The sequence below is a fragment of the Rhinopithecus roxellana genome, chromosome 8 (genome assembly GCF_007565055.1).
Source record: "Rhinopithecus roxellana isolate Shanxi Qingling chromosome 8, ASM756505v1, whole genome shotgun sequence".
Lineage (NCBI taxonomy): Eukaryota > Metazoa > Chordata > Mammalia > Primates > Cercopithecidae > Rhinopithecus > Rhinopithecus roxellana.
Window position 1 is genome coordinate 118022637 of NC_044556.1, and position 24634 is coordinate 118047270.

At 36.5% G+C, this 24634-nt stretch overlaps 1 protein-coding gene across 9 annotated transcripts in view; it reads left to right on the top strand.

Annotated features, from left to right (window-relative positions):
• Positions 1-22572, top strand: part of DCAF6 (DDB1 and CUL4 associated factor 6) — a 141441-nt gene extending 118869 nt beyond the window's left edge. For all 9 annotated transcript variants that reach the window (XM_030935411.1, XM_030935412.1, XM_010371788.1 and 6 more), the window contains 5 exons: positions 9669-9807; positions 12280-12436; positions 13074-13162; positions 15050-15155; positions 22106-22572. In XM_030935411.1, coding sequence (XP_030791271.1) covers positions 9669-9807; positions 12280-12436; positions 13074-13162; positions 15050-15155; positions 22106-22170 — 556 coding nt within the window. In that variant the 3' untranslated portion in view covers positions 22171-22572. The remainder of the gene's footprint in view (positions 1-9668; positions 9808-12279; positions 12437-13073; positions 13163-15049; positions 15156-22105) is intronic.
• The last annotated feature ends 2062 nt before the right edge of the window (positions 22573-24634 follow it).

Genomic DNA, 24634 nt, shown 5'->3' on the forward strand with positions numbered 1-24634 from the left:
ACAGAAAAGACCTCCCATCACTGTTACCATCATTTGGGTCTCCTCATCTTTCAACATCATCTTAAGTTACTTTTCCTGGCCCATATATTCCCTAATCAAAAATATGGGCCCTTATATACACATACTGTACTACCTATCACAGTTCATTGTATATTTGTATGGTTTCATATATAAGAAGGTAAGCACTTTTTTTTTTTTTTTTTTTTTTTGAGGCGGAGTCTCGCTCTGTCGCCCGGACTGCAGTGCAGTGGCCAGATCTCAGCTCACTGCAAGCTCTGCCTCCCGGGTTTACGCCATTCTCCTGCCTCAGCCTCCTGAGTAGCTGGGACTACAGGCGCCCGCCACCTCGCCCGGCTAGTTTTTTTGTATTTTTAGTAGAGACGGGGTTTCACCGTGTTAGCCAGGATGGTCTCGATCTCCTGACCTCGTGATCCGCCCGTCTCGGCCTCCCAAAGTGCTGGGATTACAGGCTTGAGCCACCGCGCCCGGCAGAAGGTAAGCACTTTTAAGGACAGTTTAATACATACAGGCACACAGAAATAAAAGTTGGCAAAGACACCTTTTTGTCAAAAACTCTAGCTAACTAAATTTTTATTCGTATCTCCCTGCATAATATGGGTTTTTGCTTTCTTTCTCTGCTTCCTGAAACTTGAATGAGAAACCAATGAATTACTTCTGTTTCAGGGGACCCACAGCCTCTCCACACATTTGATTGCTTGCTACACTTCAATCATGGCTATGATTTATTATGGCAAGGAAAAAAGATCAGACAGAGTGGAAGAATCCAGGCACAATGTTCCACTGTTCTCTCTTTCAGAATGTGCACCTCCCTTCCCAATAAAATACAGTAATACTTGTGTAGTTTTTCTGCCCTGGTGAAGCCTGCTTGTAACTCAATATCCAGGGTGTTTACTGGGGGCTGGTCATGTAGACAACTCTGCCTGTGTGCCTAACCACAGTCACCTGAGTTCCAGACCCAGAAGGAAAGTAGGTGTTCACCACAAATCATGTTACTTTTGCAGTTTACGCAAGCTGGCCCTGCAGGGTTGTATCCCAGGCAGGCAGAGCGATGTAACATGCCAAAAGTCAAGTTCTCAGATACCAGCCAAGCGCCAGCCTTATAAGCAGACCCTTCTAAAGATAGCAGCATCAGACCTGCTATCCCTTACTTTTGTTTACTAATACGTTGTAAGGCAAAGAATCCAGTTTCTTGCCCCCACAAAAGAGCAGAAACAGCAAGATACTGTCTAGCAACCTATCTCCCTCACTTATTTCAGATACTTGTAAAGATACGTGTTGAAATGACAGAAATTCTAACATATAGACCTTTTTTGTTGATAAAGCTAGATAATGCTGATATATTAATAGTATCTTAGTTCATTTCCTGTTGCTTATGATAGAAATCTTCTGGGTAATTAATAAAAGAAATGCATTTTTTACAGTTATGGAGGCTGGGAAATCCAAGGTAGCAGGGCCACAGAGCCTTCTTGCTAGCAAGGACTCTGCAGAGTCCCGAGCTGGCACAGGAAATCATGTGATGAGAAGGCTAAGCTCAGGCTTCTCTTCCTCTTATAAAGCCACCAGTCCCCACTGCCATGATAACCTATTAATCTATAAGTGGATTAATTCATTCTTGAGAACAGAGCCCTCATGATCCATTCACCTTTTAAAGACCCCACCGCTCAATACTGCCACATTGGGGATTAAGTTTCACCATGAGTTTTGGAGGGGACATGCAAACCATAGCACATAGCTTTTACTATAAACCAAGTGTGTGTTTTAAAGCACTTAAAATGTTTATCTTTTAATAAATTTTTTCTAGACTCTTATTTATAGGATTCAATTGGACTGCAAACATTTTAAAATTTATAATTTAAATGAAAATTTTAGCTTCACCCTGGCTGAATAATCACAGGTTGTGTATAAGAAGATTCAAATTAATGAGGTTTTCTTTTCTAAGAACTACTAAGCTAATATAAGAAAAATGTATACATAGTGTAAATTAAAAGAACTTACTGGTTTTTTTTTGTTTGTTTTTTGTGGTTTTGTTTTTTGGAGGTGAATTCTTGCTCTGTCGCCCAGGCTGGAGTGCAGTGGTGCAATCTCGGCTCACTGCAACTTCTGCCTGCCGGGTTCAAGCAGTTCTCCTGCCTCAGCCTCCCAAGTAGCTGGGACTACAGGCATGCACCACCATGCCCAGCTAATTTTTTGTATTTTTAGTAGAGATGGGGTTTTTAACTTGATACACTGAAGAACAATGGTATTCAGAATTATAATGAGCATTTCCAATGAACCATAAATACATGGAATTTAATTTATTCTTTTAATATCCTTTTTCTTATTTATGCCTGGGGAATGCATCTTTAACACATACCCATAGCAACTTTGATTCTTATAGCAAAGTTTTATAGTTACTATGTAAGTAGAGACATAGAAATGTAATAATTGTTGCAGAGACTCTTCTATTGAAGGAGACGGTGGTGAGGATAGCTTTCCTATGTTTATAAGAACCTAGATCTTCAGTCCTTGAATTGAAAAAAATCAAGCTCAAGTTTTTTATAATAAATTCACATTCGATTTATTTTTGAATGGAATAATTTAATTACAAAATTAAGAAGATGAAGGTCACCATTGTCCAAAGTGTTCTTATACTCTACAATGTGGTCACAAAATTTGGGAAATACTACATTTTGTATACATCTTTGTGAGATTCACAAGAACTTGTAGCATAATAAAGCCTCTGAGAAGACTTGCAACAAAGAAACCTCTTTAAGCTTTGTTTAGTATATCATTTTCCAGACTTACTTTATCATAAGCCTATTTTGTGGAATAGCTGCAAAAATCCCAAGTTTGAGAAGTGCTCTGCTTCCAGATTATTCTAACTACATTCTAGACAAGTATTGAGTTCCTTAGAAACCTGGACTAGGAGAAGCTTTTATTTCCCTTTAGTGTTTCACTGTGTGTTTTGCACAGCAAAGAATTTCTTTCTACAAATTTATTCAAAATTCGCCTGCTATAATTCCAGTCATGTTCTTGTATTCTATCCATAGGCGTAGTACAGTATCCTTTATATAATAACCTTGTTTGGTAACTGAATTACTTAAGTCATTTCATTCCTGGTCTATCGTCTCCTAATCTTTGATTATGCTGTTTTTCCCACCCTAAAAAGTCTTTGTTCTCTTGTAAGGTATTTTAATCATACCTATAATATCAGTTAATTTGTGCCCTTCTACCTATGTGTAATGGTGTTTTATGAAAGAGTTTACCATCTTGAAAATGGTATGCAAAGTAATTCATTTTTTAGTGCTCTTTAATGAATTTCTCCTGATACTTTAGCCTAGTTTTTTACTAAATGTGACTAGTACTTTTAAAAGAGGTTTATAGACTGTTTCATGTAACTTCATGCTTTAACCTTGGAGTTATCTCCAAGATTCCAGATTTCTTGGAATATGCGATAGTAAAATACAAAGTCAGGAGTCTACATTTTATTTTCTTAGGTTAGTTGTACATTCTTGAGATTTACTCTGTCTTTTTCTCCATTAAATGTTTCTTCCAAATAGAATAATAATTGATACTTTGAGCTGTTTTGTTATTACTTTGAAATTGCTGGATAATCATTTTTTTTACCTATTATTTTGTTACTTCAATAAACCTCTTACGTGCTAGATACTCTGATGAGTGCAGGTGATAATGATAACACAACCTCTACCCTCCTTGAACTCTCAGTTCAGTGGGATACGCAGACACATGTACATAGTTACAATACAGTAATTGCATTGACAGAGCTTTGCAGGGCTTTGAGAGTATTAAGGACCCCTCATCTAACCTGAGGAAGGGGAGAATTGTATTTTTATAATCTTGGTTTATGACACAGTATTATTGTTAGTTCATACTTAGTTCCTTTTCTTTCTTTAGATACCCACGAGTCCACCAACCAATCCAAGAACTAAAAAACTCGCTGTAACTTAAATCTACCTGTTCACTCTATTTTGTCCATCTGCCTACCACTCCAGTGGTAACCAGTGTGTGAATGTTATGGTTATCATGCCTTGCTTTAAAAAACAAAACATAAACATATAAACATAAATTTTTACCCACTTTTGAACTTTAAATAAAAATGATGTCATACTGTATACAAGACTGGGACTCTTTTTTTTTCTCAGATATTATCTTACTATGATTCATCCATGTTATATGTAGCTCTTGCCCATTTTTACTGCTATCTAATAATAAGTTTGACTAAACCACAGTTTATCCATTTTCCTGTTAATGAACATTTAGGTTGTTTCTAGTTTTTGGTATTAACAGTGCTGCTTTGAGCATTCTCAAATATTTCTCCTGATAACAAAGTTTTTCTTGGGTGTATACCCAGGAACGGACCATTTACAAAATAATTTAAAATTGTTCTCCAAAGTGGGAGTGTAAATTAAATACAATATATAACAATATTTTAAAAAATCATATTTATTCACATCACTGATTCTTGTTGTCACATATCTTGATTTTTCTAATTGATTTGGTGTACAGTAATATCTCATGGTCTTGATGTTCATTGCCCAATTTACAAAGAAGATTATGCATCTCTTGTTTTTCAGCCTGATCTCTTGATCTGTTTGTTTGTTTGTTTTTGAGATAGAGTCTCGCTCTGTCACCAGGCTGGAGTGCAGTGGCACGATCTCAGCACACTGTAACCTCCGCTTCCCAGGTTCAAGTGATTCTCCTACCTCAACCTCCCAGGTAGCTGGGATTACAGGTGCATGCCACCACACCCGACTAATTTTTGTATTTTTAGTAGAGATGGGGCTTCACTGTGTTAGCCAGGCTAGTCTCGAACTCCTAAACCTCAAGTGATCCACCTGCCTCAGCCTCCCAAAATGCTGGGATTACAGGCGTGAGCCACTGCACCCGGTCCTGATCTGGTTTTCTACTGGGTTGTTTTAATTGAGTTGTTTTTCTTTTCCTTATTGATTTATAAGAATTCTTAATGCATTTTTGATACTAATCTACTATCATGTATTAGTGTACAAATATTTTTTCTATTTTATGATGTTGTTCACTGTTTTTAGGCTGTTTTTTGATGAACCATTTTTAATTTTCACATAGTTAAATTTTATCAATCTTTCATGCTTATCACTTTCTTTTATTTATAAAATCCTTATCTGGAATTTTAAAATGTATCTATATTTCCTTTTGAAGTTTTACTTTTGACATTTAAGTTACTGATTTATTTGGAACTGATTTTTGTTTATGATGTATTTGTGTAACTTTTCCCTGCCCCATTTAGATAGCCAGTTTTTCCCCTGTTCATTTATGAAATGGTGAATTTTCCCAGTGATCTATCCCACCTATGTCATATTACAAAGATTTATATAACACAAATCTGTTTCTAGGCTGTTTTGTTTCATCAGACAATTTGTCTCTCTATCAGTATCATACTTTTGTAATTATTATAGCTTTGTAATAAATCTTAATGGCTGCTAAGGCAAGACCCTTCTTTATTCATTTTTAGAAGGATCTTGGCTATTCTTTGTCCTTTGGTTGATTTTATTAAGTTCTATAAATAAGTCATCAGAATATGCTTATAGTTGTAATAAATTTGTAAAATAAATTTGAGTGAAAATTGTTTATCTTTACTATACAATGTTATATCTACAATTATTTAGGCCTTTTTTTCTTTTTTGCTTGAGACAGAGTCTTGCTCTGTCGCCCAGGCTGGAGTGCAGTGGCATGATCACGGCTCACTGCAGTTTCGACCTGCTGGGCTCAGGCAATCCTCTCACCTCAGCTTCCTGAGTAGCTGGGACCACAGATGTGTGCCACCACTCCTGGCTTATTTTTTTGATGTTTTCATGGAGATGGGGTCTCACTATGTTGCCCAGCCTGGTTTCAAACTCCTGATCTCAAGGGATCGTCCTGTCTTAGCCTCCCAAACTGCTGGGATTATAGGTGTGAACTGCTACACTCAGCCTAGGCCTTTTAGAAAATATCTTTCAGTAACATTTTATTTTTCTGTGAACAGGTTTTACACATATTTTTTGTAACTTAAAGACACTTTTGGTTGCTGTTATAAATGCATTCCTTTTAAAATTTAGGCTAATTGTCCCTTGCTGATATTTAGAAATGCAGTTAACTTGTATATGATTATGTATCCAGCCACATTCCTTTTCTATTATTTGTATTAATTGGCCCATAGATTTCTTGAGTTTTGGTTTTTGTTGTTGTTTTAAGAGATAGATCCTTGTTTTGTTATTCAGGCTGGAATACATGACATGATCTTAACTCACTGCATCCTGGAACTACTGGGCTCAAGCCATCCTCCCACCTCAGTCTCCCAAATAGCAGGGACTACAGGTGTGTACCACCAGCTAATTTTTTTCACCTTTTTTTAGAGATGGGATCTTACTGTGTTGACCAGGCTGGTCTTGAACTCCTGGGCTCAAGCAGCCCTCCCGCCTCAGACTCCCGAGTAGCTGGGATTACTGGGGTGAGCCACCGTGCCTGGCCTAGAGCATATTTTTTAAATGAACATTTATGCTTTGATACAGTTCTCATTTATTCATAATTATTACCACCTCATTTACTAATACAGCCTTAATTTTGTCCATACATCTTGTTTTAAATGATTTGAAGCTGGGCACGGTTACTCATGCCTGTAATCCCAGCACTTTGGGAAGCTGAGGTGGGTGGATCGCTTGAGGTCAGGAGTCTAAGACCAGCCTGGCCAACATGGTGAAACCCCATCTCTACCAAAAATACAAAAATTATCCAGACGTGGTGGAGGCCTGTAGTCCCAGGTACTTGGGAGGCTGAGGCAGGAGAATTGCTTGAATCTGGGAGGCAGAGGTTGCAGTGAGCTGAGATCCCGCCACTGCACTCTAGCCTGAGTGATGAAATAAATGATTTGAGCTGCCATCTAAATTCTTGTTGCATAATTTTTTCCCATTTATAGCTCTTACGTCCTTTGGCTTAGCAACAGTTATTTCTTCTACTACCTGTAACTCTACTTTCTTAGCAAAAGAGTTTTTTCTTTATTGGTTTCTTGCTAATCACATATTTGTAACTGATTCATTGTTCCTTTTTCTTCCATTCAGAAACATGATAGAGAGATCCAAGCCTATGTGTCTTAAGTATGTCTCTTTCGAGAATATTTGACCTCTCTACCCTTCCCATTCTCACCTCCCAAACAGAAAGAGAGAGAGTAAACTAAACATGTCAGCTTTTCTGGGAGTTTCTAACTGTATCTAACTTAAAAATGTATGTGGAGATTCCTTTTTCTTTGATATACTTAGCATAGAAAAAAGTTTTTAAAACACTTTTTAAGTAAGTCTGTGTAACTTAAAGTATACCATTTTAGTTTATGAAAAAGTAAACATCTTTTTATTATGAAAGTGGAAATACATAATTGTTACATCATTATTTTAAAAATTGTTAGTCATAATTTAATGTCCATCTTTCCAAACCCTTTCTATGCATATATAATTTTATTCTATGAATTATTCTTTAGCCTGTGTTTTCGATTAAGCAGTATAATGGTGATATCTTTCATGTGGTTGTTTACGGATCATTCATATCCTTTTTAATGGCTGCATAAGTATTTCATTGTATGGATGTGCCATAATTTATTTAACCTATTCTTTCTATGTGAATATTTAGATTATTTCCAATCTGTCTCAATTACAGTTGTGCAGTGAAAAAAGGTTTATGTATTTATATATTTAAATTTTTCTATAATATACATTTTTTAAAAGTTAAATTGCTGAGTCAAAGTTTATATTATTTAATTTCTTTTCAAAAATATATTTTACTGGAACTTTACACTATGGGTGGGAGTGTAAATTTATACAGCCACTTTGGAAAACCACAAATAGATCTTCAGTTTGAGAGTATCTATTAAAGCAGAACATTATGCACATACTGAGGTCCAGCAGCTTCTCTTCTAGGTATATAGCCAACATAAGTATGTACATAGTTCACCAAAAGACATATACAAATGTGGATAGTAGCCTAATATTAGTAATCAAAAATGTTGACAACCCAATGTCCACCAACAGTAGAATGGATAAATATTAATATATTTATACCAAGTAATACTCTGCAGCAGAAAGGGTGAATAAACTACAGTCAAGTACAACATGGATGAATCTTACAAACATAATTTTGAGCTAAAGAAGCTAGACTTAAAAAAATATAATGTATTGTGCCACTTAATTAAAGTTCACAAGCAGGCAAAATTAATTCATGATATCAGAAGTCAGAATAATGGTTTCCTTTAAAAGGGACAGTAATGATGGGAATGGGGCACTTAGGAGACTTCAGGAAATCTGGTTATACTGTTTCTACATACTGGTGCTGATTATATGGACCTGTTTTGTTTGTGAAAATTCATTGAGCTTTTTACCTTATGATTTTCAACTTTCCAGTATATGTGTTATATTTAGTAAAAAGTTTGCAATATCTTTTTTATGTGTAGAAACCACTTTCAAACTCCTGTCAGTAATGCCTGTTTTCCTGAACTCTTACCATTCTCATATACATAAAAGTCTTTTCAATCTAATAAACATTTGAATCAGTTTTTTGTTTTTATCCTATTATTAGTGAGACTGAGCATCTTTTATATACTTGTTATCTGTTATGAGATCTGTTTTTCTTACTGATTTGTAAACTTTTTAAAGATTATGGATGTTTGGTCTATTATGTGTCAAAATATAATATTTTAAATAAATTCAAACTGACAAAATTATTAAGTAATATGTGTTAGGAGAAGTTTACTTTAATAGGTAAATCAGTTTTTAAGAATCCTTTGTTCTTCAATCTCATTTCTGTCACCAAACCATTTCTTAGGAGAGTAAAATCTGCTTCATTAGTTCCAAATCTGTAATATGGAGTCCATAAAGAAGATGCTATTTGAAGGTCCTTGTTTTATTGCTTATATATTAATATTTATTCTCTTTTTTGTTTGTTTTTTGTTTTTTCTTTTTCTTTTTTTTTTTTTTTTGAGACAGAGTCTCGCTCTGTCACCCAGGCTGGAGTGCAGTGGCACGATCTTGGCTTACTGCAAGCTCCGTCTCATGGGTTCATGCCATTCTCCTGCCTCAGCCTCCCGAGTAGCTGGGACTGTAGGCACCTGCCGCCACACCTGGCTAATTTTTAGTAGAGACAGGGTTTCATTATTCTTTTTACCTAGAGTAGTCTGTTTTTGGAACATCTTTAAGGAGTATTTTAAATACAATCTCAAAATAGAATTCTATCCACTGCTATTATATGTTACCCTTAGGTTCTTTTCATTTCTCTTTATGTGTTTTCTTAATATGGAGAAGAGGGGAAAGAACATTGGATAAAATTTATTTATAGTAAAATTGCACATGAATTTTGTATTATGTTTTTATAAAATAGCCCTTTAAAAACCAGTTTGCCGCATGCTATTGCCTTTACTTTTCAACCAGTATCAAATTTCTAAGTGATCTTTTAACTAAAATACTTTGTTGTAGTAACTCAACTAGTCTTATGTCTCACTGTTGTGTCTGCCTTTTTATGCTTTTGGTTGGGGGTGCCTTATTGAGATAATATGTTTATTTATTTCCTAGATGTACTATATTTTCATAAGCTTCTCATTATCATTCTTTGTGAATATTTTTATTTATTTTTGCTTTTTAATATGTGATTCATAGACGCTCTGCTGTTGCCCGTATTCAGGAGTTCTTCAGACGGAGAAAAGAACGGAAAGAAATGGAAGAACTGGATACTTTGAACATTAGAAGGCCATTAGTAAAAATGGTTTATAAAGGCCATCGCAACTCCAGGACAATGGTACCAAATGTTCATGGCATTTTTTGATGAAATTGCAGTTTCATACTATGAATGATTTTCCATAATGATTTATCTTCATATATTGCCAGTGGGATTTCAGTATTACATTTATTAAATCTTTGGTTATCTCTTTATCCAACATGGTTCTTTTAGTCCTATAATATATTGTGAAAGACCATTATTTTTTACAAGAAAACTCTACAAAAAAAAAAAAAAATGTAGATTAAAAAAATTTTTAGTTTATACAAGTAATCATTGCTTTTTTTTTTTTTTTTTTTTTTTTTTGCTCTCGCACATTTACTGTCTACCTGAAAAGTTTCTGGTAGTTGTTTTTTTGTTTTTTGTTTTTTTTTTTTTTTTTTGAGACGGAGTCTCGCTCTGTCGCCCGGGCTGGAGTGCAGTGGCCGGATCTCAGCTCACTGCAAGCTCCGCCTCCCGGGTTTACGCCATTCTCCTGCCTCAGCCTCCCGAGTAGCTGGGACTACAGGCGCCTGCCACCTGGCCCGGCTAGTTTTTTGTAGTTTTTAGTAGAGACAGGGTTTCACCGTGTTAACCAGGATGGTCTTGATCTCCTGACCTTGTGATCCGCCCGTCTCGGCCTCCCAAAGTGCTGGGATTACAGGCTTGAGCCACCGCGCCCGGCCTTTTTTTTTTTTTTAGCTTGTATTAGCATTCTTTGTTAGTTTTGGAGAGAAAGATTTGGATCTATAAAATCTAAGTTGATTGCAAAATATAGTCAGGCCACTTATATCACTTTCAAGATCGACAAGTGAAAATTTGTTTTAGTGACTTACCAGATGAAATAAGAATAGACCAGCAATATCTCTAAAATCTTTTTGTAGTTTTTACAATCTACAAGTTTCTACACCCAGTGTGATATTAATTACTTAGTAAGAAAAGTTTTTGAGATGACTAGTGTAACTGTTACTCTGATCCCTTTATATCTAGAAAGTGTTGGCCGGGCGCGGTGGCTCAAGCCTGTAATCCCAGCACTTTGGGAGGCCGAGACGGGCGGATCACAAGGTCAGGAGATCAAGACCATCCTGGTTAACACGGTGAAACCCTGTCTCTACTAAAAACTACAAAAAACTAGCCGGGCCAGGTGGCAGGCGCCTGTAGTCCCAGCTACTCGGGAGGCTGAGGCAGGAGAATGGCGTGAGCCCGGGAAGCGGAGCTTGCAGTGAGCTGAGATCCGGCCACTGCACTCCAGCCTGGGCGACAGAGCGAGACTCCGTCACCAAAAAAAAAAAAAAAAAAAAAAAAAAAAAAAGAAAAAAAAAAGAAAGTGTTGTTCTCCTCATATTCATTGCATCATAGGGTATCTACAGAATCAGTTTTAATCCTTATTATTGCTGTATTACTGTTGCTGATGAATTTGTATCTTGCTTTCTTTAGGATCTAGGTTAAAAAATTAACATTTGGGGTGGGGAAGTAATTAACTCTTTCTATAAATATCATTGCTAGTTACAGTTTACTCATTTTAAAAGGTTCTCATTATTAATAGAAGTAACCAATTTATATTTCTTGCATTTTATTGCCTAAAAGTTAGTATGAACATAATTAGAGGAAGGAATGAGAAAGGAGAAGATAAGTAAATGTAACAGCAGCTCAGATAACAACATTGTCTCCCCTCTTTTGTGAGAGCACCGAAAATGGCAAAGTAGCAGCTGCAGTTAAAATTTTTTAAAATCCTCATTTGAAATACAAAGATTTTTGATGTTTCACTCATGTGCATTCATTTAAAAATGTCATTATAACTATTCCAATATATCATATGCCTTTTATTCTGCTTCAAAAATTAAATATGTTTATATCGTTCTCAATTGTGTTAGCTTGTAATAGCTAATGAAAAAATTAGTGCTTTCTGTTCTTTGAGTCTAAAGCAAAATACAAAAGACAATTTCTTTTTTCTGTGAATTATTTCATAGTCTTATAAAGCTAAATTGGTACAATTTTTGGAAAGTTCAACAACATATATATATATAGAAATTACCATTACACTGTCCAAAACCCAGAAATCGTATTTATCCATTTAGCAGTAAATAATTCAGCACCTATTGTGTCCTAAGGACTGTTTCAGGTGCTATAAATATAGTATTGACCAAAGCAAAGTCCCTGTTCTTACAGGGGATTTTCTATTACTGCCATCTTACCCTTGCTGATGAATTTCTATCATAATTTAAAGAAGCTAGAAGACAGACTTTTGTCAAATTTTTTTTTAGAGAGAGGGGATCTCACTGTATTGCCCAGGCTGGTCTCAAACTCCTGAGCTCAGCCAGTCCTCCTGCCTTGGCCTCCCAAAGTGCTGGGATTACAGGTGTGAGCCACTGTGCCCAGCATCAATTTTTAATTTTACTGTTTTCTAAGGCAGTTTTTTAAAAATGTGAGAATGAAAAAAATTGTAAGAACAGCATAAATATTTGTTTTAATAACTTTGATTTGAATCTTTAAATAATTTTTTTTAACCTTTAGATAAAAGAAGCCAATTTCTGGGGTGCTAACTTTGTAATGAGTGGTTCTGACTGTGGCCACATTTTCATCTGGGATCGGCACACTGCTGAGCATTTGATGCTTCTGGAAGCTGATAATCATGTGGTAAACTGCCTGCAGCCACATCCATTTGACCCAAGTAAGATACCTTTTCTAGGGTGATGGCTAGAAATTATTGGTATGACTCATCAGTCATACAAAAAAAATTTTTTTTTTAGTTGTTAATATTATAAGAATAATCCAAATTATCTGACTAGGCACCACTAGAGTCAATAATAGCTGTACTTGAACTTCAGACACACCTATAATCTGCTTTTTGCACACAGTAAAAGAAAATAGGTTACAAAGTTTATCCTCCCAATATTACTTCTAAGTTTTACAAGCTGTAAGAGGTTTGATGTGACTGAACTTTTTATTGTCTATCCAAATTGAACATCCAGTCATTTTTAGTCTTCCCATGTCTGAATTAATTTATCAGAACAAAAGAGCATTGCTCTTGTCTTCTTTTTGAAATTGCCCACATATCTCATAAAAGAACAATGAATAAGTGATCTCAACAGTGAATCTGAGTGACTTCACCATGGTCTTAAAATTATGTTCTAGGATAACTTTAGGAAATTGTCAAAATAATATTTTCAATTAACAGTTAAATGTGTAGTGTACAATTGCTGTTCAAGCTCAGTTTTGCTATATATACATATATGCATAATATAAGCATGTCTTGAATTAATGGCATGTTTCTAGGTTTCGTATTAATATGTAAATTTCATTTCTAGTTTTAGCCTCATCTGGCATAGATTATGACATAAAGATCTGGTCACCATTAGAAGAGTCAAGGATTTTTAACCGAAAACTTGCTGATGAAGTAAGATTTTTATTGTACTTACTATAGAACATATTTCAATTTGTTCCTAAAATGCTTCCCTAAGAAAAATTAAAGCAGTTTATTATTAGTTGCTAATATGAAACAAGATAATGCAGTTAAGGAGGTCAAATTTTAAGAAAAAGAAAAATTACAAGTATGTCTATAATACTAGGGAGGTAAAATCAAAATAGTAGCTTACTAATTATAATACTGATCATCAGTAATACCAGATTAGTGTGTAGTTTAAGAAAAACAGGTTTGAGTATTCATGTCATTACAATAAAGAATCACACACAAACAATTCTGTCCTTTCAAGAAAATAATTTTATTATGGCTGTTTCTCCAAAAGCATAGCAATTTTTCCATTTTTAGTATAGCTATTTTTCCATTTTGAGTTTTTCTTAAAAAGGAAATGGAACTTTCTTTTTCAGAATTAGTGTATAGCAGAACAAATGATTGAAGAATCTTTTCCTTTATCATTATATTTTAAGATATTTTTAAGCCTGTTGAAACAGTATTTTCAACGTGAGTTCTTTGGAGGTCTAGATTTCTTCTGGGATTGGGAGAGGGAAGGTGGATAATAGGAAGGCATTACCCTGGGCCTTTCCTCCCCAACTTCAGCCAGGGTTTTTATTTGTGGGTTCTCATATACTGTTTCTTATGAAAATGAGAATCCATTGCTAAAAATGTTAGTAAGTTGGAAAACCACTACTCTAGACTAACAGTGACTGTTCGTAGCACAATTCCCATGTATACTTTTACTCATTGAATAGACTTTTATAAAACATTTGATGTATGTTATAGATAATGCTGGGTTTAAAAAAGATAAAGCCCTACCCTCAGAGTTTAGTAGGAAAGACAATGTAAACAACTAGAACATACTGTAGTGGGGTCTGTGTCAGTCAGAGGTATACACACAGTGTTTTGGAAGCCCACAGAGAGGAACAGCTGTGTTTGTAAGTGGGGTAGATGGGATGGAGAGGTCTTCACAGAAGAAATAAGAATTGGACAGAAGTCTGAGAATAGTTCACCGGGCAGATTGGGAGCAAAGGAGCATTTAAGACAGAAGGATCAGCATGTGCCAAAGCATGAGAGGGTAAATGAACCATCAGTGTGCCTGGAACCCTAGAGTACATGCACAAAAGTAGCTCAATCAAACTAAACAGGTAGGTGAGGGTAAGATTATAAAGGGCCCTGTGAGACACCCTAATGAGTTGGGAATTTATTATTTCCGTATTGGGCAATTGTTGATCTTTCTCTTCATCTGATACTCTTTCTTTCATCCTTTTTTTCCTTTGCCATGTTTTTTGCTTTTCCACTTTTTTCCTTTGCTCATGGTTACATATTGCATCTCTGGATGTTCACGAATATTCAAGTAATCCTATTCTTGGTACTTAAGGCTCAGTTCCTTGTTAACCCTTGCCCCAAAATTTATTTTTGAAGACTACTTTGCTTCAGTCAAGGTAACATCTTCTGAACGGATTCAAGTGGCCCATGGATAATAATTTAACTGTATTGTATCACTAAAGTTATCAGTTCTCCTGTAGGGAAAACAAGGAGCCTACAAAGTAAATTGCTCTGAGAAACAAATTGCAAGTAAAAGCTAAATTAAATTCTTAACTGCTTTAAGCACCCTCATGTTTTAAGTTTGACCTTTGTTTTTCTGCCAGTTGAAAGAGTTGTGTTCTCTGACCTTCCTCCTTTAAATGCAAGTTACAGTGATTGTTTGGCATTGAATAGACTTAAGGCAGAAATATAGACATCAGATGCATAAAGAATGAAGTAATTCCTCCTAGTACTGGCTGATTGTTTACTGTTTGCCTGATCTTCAAGGAAAAGGTACAGTTACTCTATGATCTTTGATGTGATTTTTAACTTGCCTTGTAGGTTATAACTCGAAATGAACTCATGCTGGAAGAAACTAGAAACACCATTACAGTTCCAGCCTCTTTCATGTTGAGGATGTTGGCTTCACTGAATCATATCCGAGCTGGTAGGAACTTTAAGTATACTACGAAAACCACTTTTATATTTGAAAAACATGTTATTATTTAAGATCTGCTTTAAAGGGATTTATGTATTTTTTAATATCACAAAATGAAGGCAGCTTAACTTCTAAACTAGGTTTTCTGTGAATGCTTGTTCTTAGCACAGTAACTTAGTTCCTCATGAACTACATTTGTAGACCTTAAGATATAGTGCATATTCTTTAATGGTAGGTTTGTTGAAAATCAGTCATAGCCCAGACAAAAATAAATGTTACATGCTAAGAAATGAAACATACCTCAGTTTGTTTTTTCAGTATTTTTTTGTTTTAAACTCTGAGGTGCAGTGCCACAGATACATAAAAATGCATATAGTACAACTAATGTTCAAGAAGGAATTGAATAATTTTTAACAAAATAAAAGGTCTAGTTTCTGTTATAAGCAAAATACGTTTATCAAACAAAAGAGTTTATCACTCTTCACTGATTTCATAAATGTCTCTATACGTTTGGTATGAGCTATCATTTAATAATAATAGCTACCATTTATAGAGTAACTATAATGTGTCAGGCTTATACTATTTCACAGTTTTATCCTCATTTAGCTCCAATCCTTAGCCCAAGTCACACAACTGATAAATGTTAAAGCCAGAATTTGAAATTAGCTTTCAAGCCCTTACTCCCCTTTGAACTATAAGTTTCACTTACAGGACTATATTCAGATCATTCATATGACATGCAAACCTCTGGATGGTCTAATCTCAAACTATTCTAGCTGATTTACAGCATTCTTTTCTTCTGTGACTACTCCATCCACACTGGCCCTCTTTGATTTTTGGGGATACATCAAACTCTTTCCCACCTCAGCGTTTTTATAATCGTGCTGTCCCCTCCCATCCTCACTCTGTTAAGATAACTTCTTATTTTAAGAACTGCGTAAGCAATGAACTAAATATCACTTCCTCAGAGAGAGTGGGGAATGGAAACAAGTATTTCACAGAAAGTAGACAGCAGATAGCATTTTTCTAAGCCCTTACAGAGGAGAGAAAGTGTAGCACATCTGAAAAATTGAAAGAAGACCCATATGTTTGTAATTAAAAGAATTAGAGAGAAAATAATCCTCAAATGTAAATTTTAACTATTACCAGGAAGGAGGCAAAACTTCAAATGGTGAAAATAACAACAGAAAATAAACCTGGAATGTAAACAAAAAATGTTAGTAGACCAACAAAATGTTTTTGTAATACTTCTTTGGGTTCCTCTGTTTATTAAATTGTAATAACACTTTAACTTTTTAAAAATATATTTTGTTCAATAACAGCAAGTAACCCTTAAAATTCATCCATTTGCATTTCACATTTGAGGAAGCCGCATTTTAAAACAAGAAAAACATTTACTGGTAATGACACCTAAAATGTGCTTACCCATCTAGTGGATGGCTCTTCTTCAGTAGTTTTCCTGCAGAAAATTAATTCTCTTTCCAGTTGCACAAAAATCTAATTTGTGCTAATGTGGCAATGGTTGGTTAGTTTACTACCATCCTTCTTTGGTTTTAGAATTAGATAAGATGTTTTATAATATAAAAATTCTCTTTCTTTCATCTCTTTTTGCCAGCAATCAAAAAGACAATTTCTAGTTGATTTAGTCAGCTTGTCTTCTTGCTTCTCTTATACAAAATACTAGATAGAATAAAGTGCCCAAGAGTTATATTTCTGCTGCCCTTATCCTTAAGATATCTAGTTATTTGATGGGTCAGTTAGTCAACCACTCTTTTCCTCTCCTATCCAGTGTCCTGCATTCCAAGTACAATAATGTGTGCATATGCAGGAGAGTTCAAAATGGACTTGGATCAAATAAGCACATGGTAGCCACAAAGTACCTCTTGGCTCATCCATTACTCCAGAAGGCTTCCTAGGAAGTCCAGGGAATAGATACAAGATAGTTTCTTTCTATTGGAGCTGTGATTTTTAATGAAGGATCCTCTTCAAATCACTTGTAGGGCTTTTACAAACTACAAATACTTACCTAGGTCTCACCTGCTAAAGATTCTGGTTCATTTTAGCTGGATAGAGATTAAGCTTCTACATTTTTAAAAAGCAACCAAAGTTCATCTCATGAATAATGTACTAAAGACTGCTAGTCTAGTGGCCTCTTGAGATGGAAAGGCAGTTCTGACATCCCTGGAAGTTTTGAGAGGCTTTGAAAAGATGGTAATGGTATGCATGGATCATTCTAGACTCCTCTAGAATGTCTTAGAATCACTTTACTGCCCTGTTTAAAATTCTCCTTTGCCCACACATGTTCTTAGGGTAGAGTCCAAATGTGTTAACATGCCTTATAAAACCCTGCATTATCTCTTGACATTCTTCCCATTATACCTCTGGACCTTGGCACAGATAGTCATCATTTCTCTGTCATGGGTTTGCAAAGCCTGTCATCCTATTGAGATCACAATCACTTATTAAATCGTTTGCAGATTGACTCCATCAGTAAGTGATACTAACTTTACTCCATTGTAGACCTAATATTTATATACCCTTGATCTCCCTGCTTCTGCTTCTCTTGTCCTCATTCAGTCTGATTTTCACACAGCAGCCAGAGGGATCCTTTAAAATGGGTCAATTAATTTTTTTGTTAATAGCCAGATATGGTTTCTATTGTAACCACTCAGCTCTGCCATTGTAATGCAAAAACAGCCATAGATCGTATGTAAATGAACAGGTATGGCTCTGTTATAATAAAATTTAATCTATAAAAACAGAGCCAGGTACAGTGACTCACGCCTGTAATCCCAGCACTTTGAGATGCCAAGGCAGGTGAATCACCTGAGGTCAGGAATTCAAGACCAGCCTGGCCAACATGGCAAAACCCCATCTCTACAAAAAGACAAATACAAAAAATTAAAAATACAAAAATACAAAAATTACCTGGGCGTGGTGGTGCACACCTGCAATCCCAGCTACTTGGGAGGCTGAGGCAGGAGAGTCGCTTGAACTCAGGAGGTGGAGGTTGCAGTGAGCCAAAATTGCGCCACTACACTCCAGCCTGGGTGACAGAGTGAGACTCTGTGTCAGACAAAACCAAAATCAGTCAGTGGGCTGTATTTGCCCATGGGCTGTAGTCTGCTGACCACCTTTGTAAAACACGAATTAGATATCGTCCCCTCTTAAAATTCTCAGGGACTCTCAATTGCTCTTTTTTTGTTTTTGTTTTTGTTTTTGTTTTTTTGTTTGTTTGTTTGTTTTTGAGACGGAGTCTTGCTCTGTGGCCCAGGCTGGAGTGTAGTGGCGCGATCTCAGCTCACTGCAAGCTCTGCCTCCCAGGTTCCCGCCATTCTCCCGCCTCAGCCTCCCAATTAGCTGGGACTACAGGTGCCCGCCACCTCGCCCGGCTAGTTTTTTTTATTTTTTTGTATTTTTAGTAGAGACGGGGTTTCACCGTGTTAGCCAGAATGGTCTCGATCTCCTGACCTCGTGATCCACCCGCCTCGGCCTCCCAAAGTGCTGGGATTACAGGCTTGCGCCACCGCGCCCGGCCTCTCAATTGCTCTTAAAGTAAAACCCAGACTTCTTACTCTGGCCTTCAAGGTCCTATATGACATACATTCTGCCAACCTCTGAATTCCACTCAGTCCACCTTTTTTTCTAGCTCACTACATTTTAGCCATACTGGCCTCTCTTCCTCAAACTCATCAAGCTTAATAGCACATTTAGGACCTTTTCACTTGTTCTTCTGCCCAACTTTGCCCCCAGGACTTCACATACAATTGAGGTCTTAGCTCCAATATCACCTCCTTAGAAAAGTCTTCCCTGGTAGCGTGGTGGCTTATGCCTGTAATCCCAGCACTTTGAGAAGCCGAGGCGGGTGGATCATGAGGTCAAGAGATTGAGATCAGCCTGGCCAACATGGTGAAACCTCGTCTGCACTAAAAATACAAAAATTAGCTGGGTGTGGTGGCACGCACCTGGAGTCCCAGCTACTCGGGAGGCTGAGGCAGGAGAATCGCCTGAACCCAGGAGGCGGAGGTTGCAGTGAGCCGAGATCGCACCACTGCACTCCAGCCTGGCGATAGAGCGAGAATCAGTCGAAGGAAGGAAGGAAGGAAGGGAGGGAGGGAAGGAGGGAGGGAGGGAGGGAAAAGGAAGGAAAAAGGAAGGAAAGAAAAGAAAAAGAAAGGAAAGAAAAGAAAGAAAAGAAAAAAGAAAAGAAAAGAAAGTCTTCCCTGGTCACCCAAAAGAAAAGAAAAGAAAAAAAAAGAAAGAAAAAGTCTTCTCTGGTTACCCAATCTAAAGTTGCTTTCTGTGTCTTCTCATTCCTTCCTTCTCACTTAGTCATTCTTTGTTCATTGCCTTATTTTCCTCAAGTACTTATCACTCTTAAGTTTTAGTTTCTTTATTTATTGTCTTATTACAGATTAGAGGAGAAAAATACAGGTGGTACCTTGTTTGTTGTCTGTCTTCCTCCTTAGAAAGTAAGCTTATAAAGAGCAGAGACCCAGTTTGTCTTAATTTGCAGCTGGGTCTTTAGGCTCCTAAAACAGTGCCTACCACATAGTAGTTGGCTCAATAGATATTGAATAATCTGGTAAATAAGTACACATTTAGTATCAAATCTCTAGCCAACAATGAGTTTGTATTATTTCTTTTAAAGAAAGTAAATAAATTCTTTGTAAAGGATAGCCTGGAAAATAAAACAACAGTATTTTTTTGTGGAACACAGGCTTCCATTGGGGAATTTTTTTCTTATCTACCTTCCCTCTCTCTGCAGCAAACTCAGTATTTCTTCATATCATATCTTCCCCAGCCAAAAATACTTTCCTGAAGAAATATTCTAACAGAGAATAAAAGGAACCTTTCTACAAATGTAAACCTTATTTACAAAAGCAATTTGACATTGCCTACTTTTGAAAAACAGTATACATAGAAGTGATTCTTATTTCCAGTTTTTATGTAAAAGAACACACTGTTCTTCAGACCTTCTTGCCCATAACTGCCAACCAGAGATTTGTGTGTTTAACTGCTTTGCAGTCTTACCACTTCAGCAGCGTTTCATGAACAGAAGATTTAATTTATTCCAAGAAGTTGGGCTTATATTCTGGCAGAGGTGATTGTGCATCATTTAAATGAATTGGATTTGAGGAGAGAACAACTATTCTGCTTTCCTCATTTCAGAAGCCACTGTCACTTATTCTGTGACCTGTCGTAAAAGACTCTTGGCCCTCATTTGTCTCTTTATTGTGTGCTTCTGAGTGCAAAAGTCTAACCTTTACTGATTTAAAGGCTGTGACATTTTCTCTTAACTGTCTATTACCCCATCTTCTTTATAATGTGACAACCAAAAGAAACTTGGGTAAGAAGCCTGCCAGCTTTGAAGTAGGCCGTTACTGCTTCATCATGCTCTAACATGACAGAATAGGTTTCTTGAATATATTCAGTCATAAACTCAAGTTTCCCATTCCTGAGCCCTAATTAAGTAGAATAGCAACTTCATGTTTTGTTCTCTCTTGTAAGTATCACACAATAAAAACAATGTAATTTTTTAATACTAATATCCCTTAGGTAGCATTTTATTGGTCAGAAATTCTTCCACTGTGTTTAAATTCCTTACTGATCTATAAAGGTCTATTCATGTTGTTCATTTATTTTATAAATATATATTGAATACTTATTTGTATAATTAAGGCTATAAAGGTTACACATACATTATCTCATTGGTTTGACATTGGATTAGAGTTGGCATAGAGGAGATTTAATCTAATTCACTTGGACAATTAAACAATTAAAAGGGATATATAGTCCCTTCAGTGTACTTTTCTTGGGGCTGTTGACCTAGGAGCCAGTGGGAGCATTTAAGCCTGTGTAGATAATAAATAAAATCTCAGGATTCAGTCTTCTCTTGCTGTTGACAATGGGACTGAACTGTTTTCCTTATGCTTAACCTTAATATTTTCCATGTTACTATGTGGAAATGTTTCTGGGGCAGAAACATCCTAGTTCCATCTCGGTGGTGGTAGTGATTTCATTCTGTTGCCTTCTTCACAATACCCTCATGTAATGTATCTTCCCTTCATAAAACTTAACATTCATGTATTCAGTAAACCTTCACTGAACATCCTATACTAGGCTCTAAGGATATAAAGATAAAAAGAAGTAACTCCTGCCCTCCAGGAACTCACAGTCTGGTCTGCAAGAAGACATGCAAACAACTATTACTGTAATTAGGATCATCATTATGAAGTTCATACAAGATATTCTAGAATGTGGAGGAGGGAGTTCAAAATCCTGCAGATAGCCTGTTTGGAAACGTCCAGGAAGTTTCACGGAGGGGATAATAGTTGTATTGAGATGAGTAAGAACCTTTATAGCTACAGAGTTGGGCAAAAGTATCCCAAGCAGAAGAATAGCAAGTGTCAATCCTGAAAACTTGACAGAGCATACTGTACTCACCAGTTTGTAAGTTTATATTCGCTTGAGTATTTAACCTAAATAAGCTCCTTGAGACCAGAAACTTAAATCTGTTTTGGTCACCATTGTATCCTCAGGTTTTAGCACAATGCCTGGAACATAGTATTTAATTTAAAAAAATTGTTTTACAAACAGAATTACACAATCCTCAACAATGGTCCGCATATTTTCTTTCACACAGCTGCCTCCTCACTCCCCTTTGCAGCACCTGATGTACCTCCTTAGAAACCTAGACTCCAAAGAACAGTTTAAAAACCACTGCAGTAGAACATAATATATCAAGATTATAGGAGTGGGTTTCTTTTTTCATTTTTTATGTTTTAGAATAACATGCATAATCAAAGCTAATAATACTTTTATTTGCCTCTAAAAAACATCCATACATAGTGGTGAACTGATTTTTAATGAGTTTTAAATAAAAGGCATTGAAAAATATTTATAATTGTAATTACTAAAAGTATTTCTCTTTGCGATTCTCTTATCTGTGTTTCCAGACCGGTTGGAGGGTGACAGATCAGAAGGCTCTGGTCAAGAGAATGAAAATGAGGATGAGGAATAATAAACTCTTTTTGGCAAGCACTTAAATGTTCTGAAATTTGTATAAGACATTTATTATATTTTTTTTCTTTACAGAGCTTTAGTGAAATTTTAAGGTTATGGTTTTTGGAGTTTCTCCCTTTTTTTGGGATAACCTAACATTGGTTTGGAATGATTGTGTGCATGAATTTGGGAGATTGTATAAAACAAAACTAGCAGAATGTTTTTAAAACTTTTTGCCGTGTATGAGGAGTGCTAGAAAATGCAAAGTGCAATATTTTCCCTAACCTTCAAATGTGGGAGCTTGGATCGATGTTGAAGAATAATTTTCATCATAGTGAAAATGTTGGTTCAAATAAATTTCTACACTTGCCATTTGCATGTTTGTTGCTTTCTAATTAAAGAAATTGGTTGTTTTAAGATACCCTGAATTTGACTTTTTATTTAATGCCTTGCTACTTTGACCCACAATTTTCCAATCTCCTGTAGCATATGACAACTATTTTTCTATATTTTCTAGATTTAACAGTGTTTTCCTTTTTAACTTATGTGGGATAGAATCACATAGAAGGACTTCCTTCATTTGTCTTTCCAAGGTACAGCTGACCCTTGAACAACCCAGGGGTTAGTGGCACCAGCCCCCCTCACAGTTGAAGATTCATATGTAACTGTTGACTTCCCCCAAACTTGACTATTAACAGCCTGTCAATCGGAAGCCTTACTGATAGCATGGTCAGTTAACACATATTTTGTATATTATATATATTATATACTATATTCTTACAATAAAGTAAGCTACAGAAAAGAAAGTGTTATTAAGAAAATCATAAGGAAGAGAAAATATATTTACTGTTCACTAAGTGGAAATGGATGATCATAAAGGTCTTCATGTTGAGAAGGCTGAGGAAGAGGGAGGCGTTGGTCTTGCTGTCTCAGGGATGGCAGAGGAAATCCACATATAAGTGGATCTATGTAGTTCAAACCTGTGTTGTTCAAGGGTCAACATATTTTTACCCCCAGTCATCATCTGTCCTGATAAGTGGAACCTCATTACACAAATATAGGAGTTAGTCTTCAAGCAGAAATGACTGAGTGCATCATGGGTAGCTCACATAGTAGCATAAACTAGCCCTGAAGGAAATGACTTCTGGCCTACCTCTCACTCCAAATTTTAAATTTCACTGCAAGTTATTGACTATCCAAGTCACCTACACCCAAGCCTACATACCCTATAGGTTATGACCCAAAACTGCTCCTGCAGACCTAACCCTTCAGTCAACCTCCCTCGCTTCTACTAAATGTTCATTCTGCTGGTGTCTTCCCCTCAGTCTGTTCACATGCTCATGTCTCTTCAGTTCATTCACGAAATAAATAAAATCTTTTCTTAACACCAAATTATTCTCTATATATTTTCTGATTTCCCTCCTCCTCTTGTCATCCATATGAGCATAGTACATGTCTATGGCTTCTCTTTGCTACTTTCTTGATATGCAAAGCCACCTCTAGAACCTAGACCTGCCAGGTGGGAGTGAGGCAATTAGTTTGCTGCCTCATAATATCTCGGAGGCAAAATCGCAAGCATGGCAGAGTGTTGTGTTTAGCGGTCCGCGATTTCAAAGGCATGCTCACTGTCACACACACCCTCACACACACGCTTGGCCTTTGCTATTGTAGGTTTCTGGGACGGCACATCATTTCTCCCTTTTAGTGGGAAAAGTCTTTGAGTTTCCATTCAGTGGGCTCTTAGGAACTGTCTCACTTGTGAAGGACAGAAATAAACCCAGCAACTTCTCCATGACCTATAATCCAGCCAGTAACTATCTTCACTATACCCCCTTGCCAACCAGCAGCTGGAGAAGACATTCCGTTACATCCTGGACTGATCATTGAACCCATCTTGAAACAGCCATTCAGTGCTGCCAAAATTGTAACACTGACACAAGAAATACAATGTTGGAGTTGCCAAGGTCACAGCTATGGATCATATGACAGCTTATCCATCATCAGCAGCACCAACCTTGAGCTCTAGCTTTTGATCACACTCTGGAAGTGGATATCATAGCATTGGTGACTATACATGGTGGCTGAAAGAGGCTGGTGCCAATGCAAATGTGATGTTTTGCCATGGTTATCTCAAACCTGGGCCCCTGTCTGTTGATGCTTTCAGTGTTTGTGCTATAACAGCTGCCCTTTTTTGTTGAAAGTAATATATCTCTTATCGTTTAATTAGCAGATAGTTGAAATGTTCCTATTATTTTCAGGAATCTAAATACCTTGGAGAGAAAGGACAAACTCAAGATACTGAGAGTAAGACATAATATCCCCTGGCTGAGCCACGACTGGTCTCACAGACTAGTCAGTAGTCAAGCAGGGCATTCCTCTCCCATGTGGAGAACAAGGATCTCTCTGCCACAGCCACACGCATCTGCTGCTGAGAAGATGGGTTAGCTTTTTGTATAGCGGAAAAATAGCTGTAGTAGGTTATT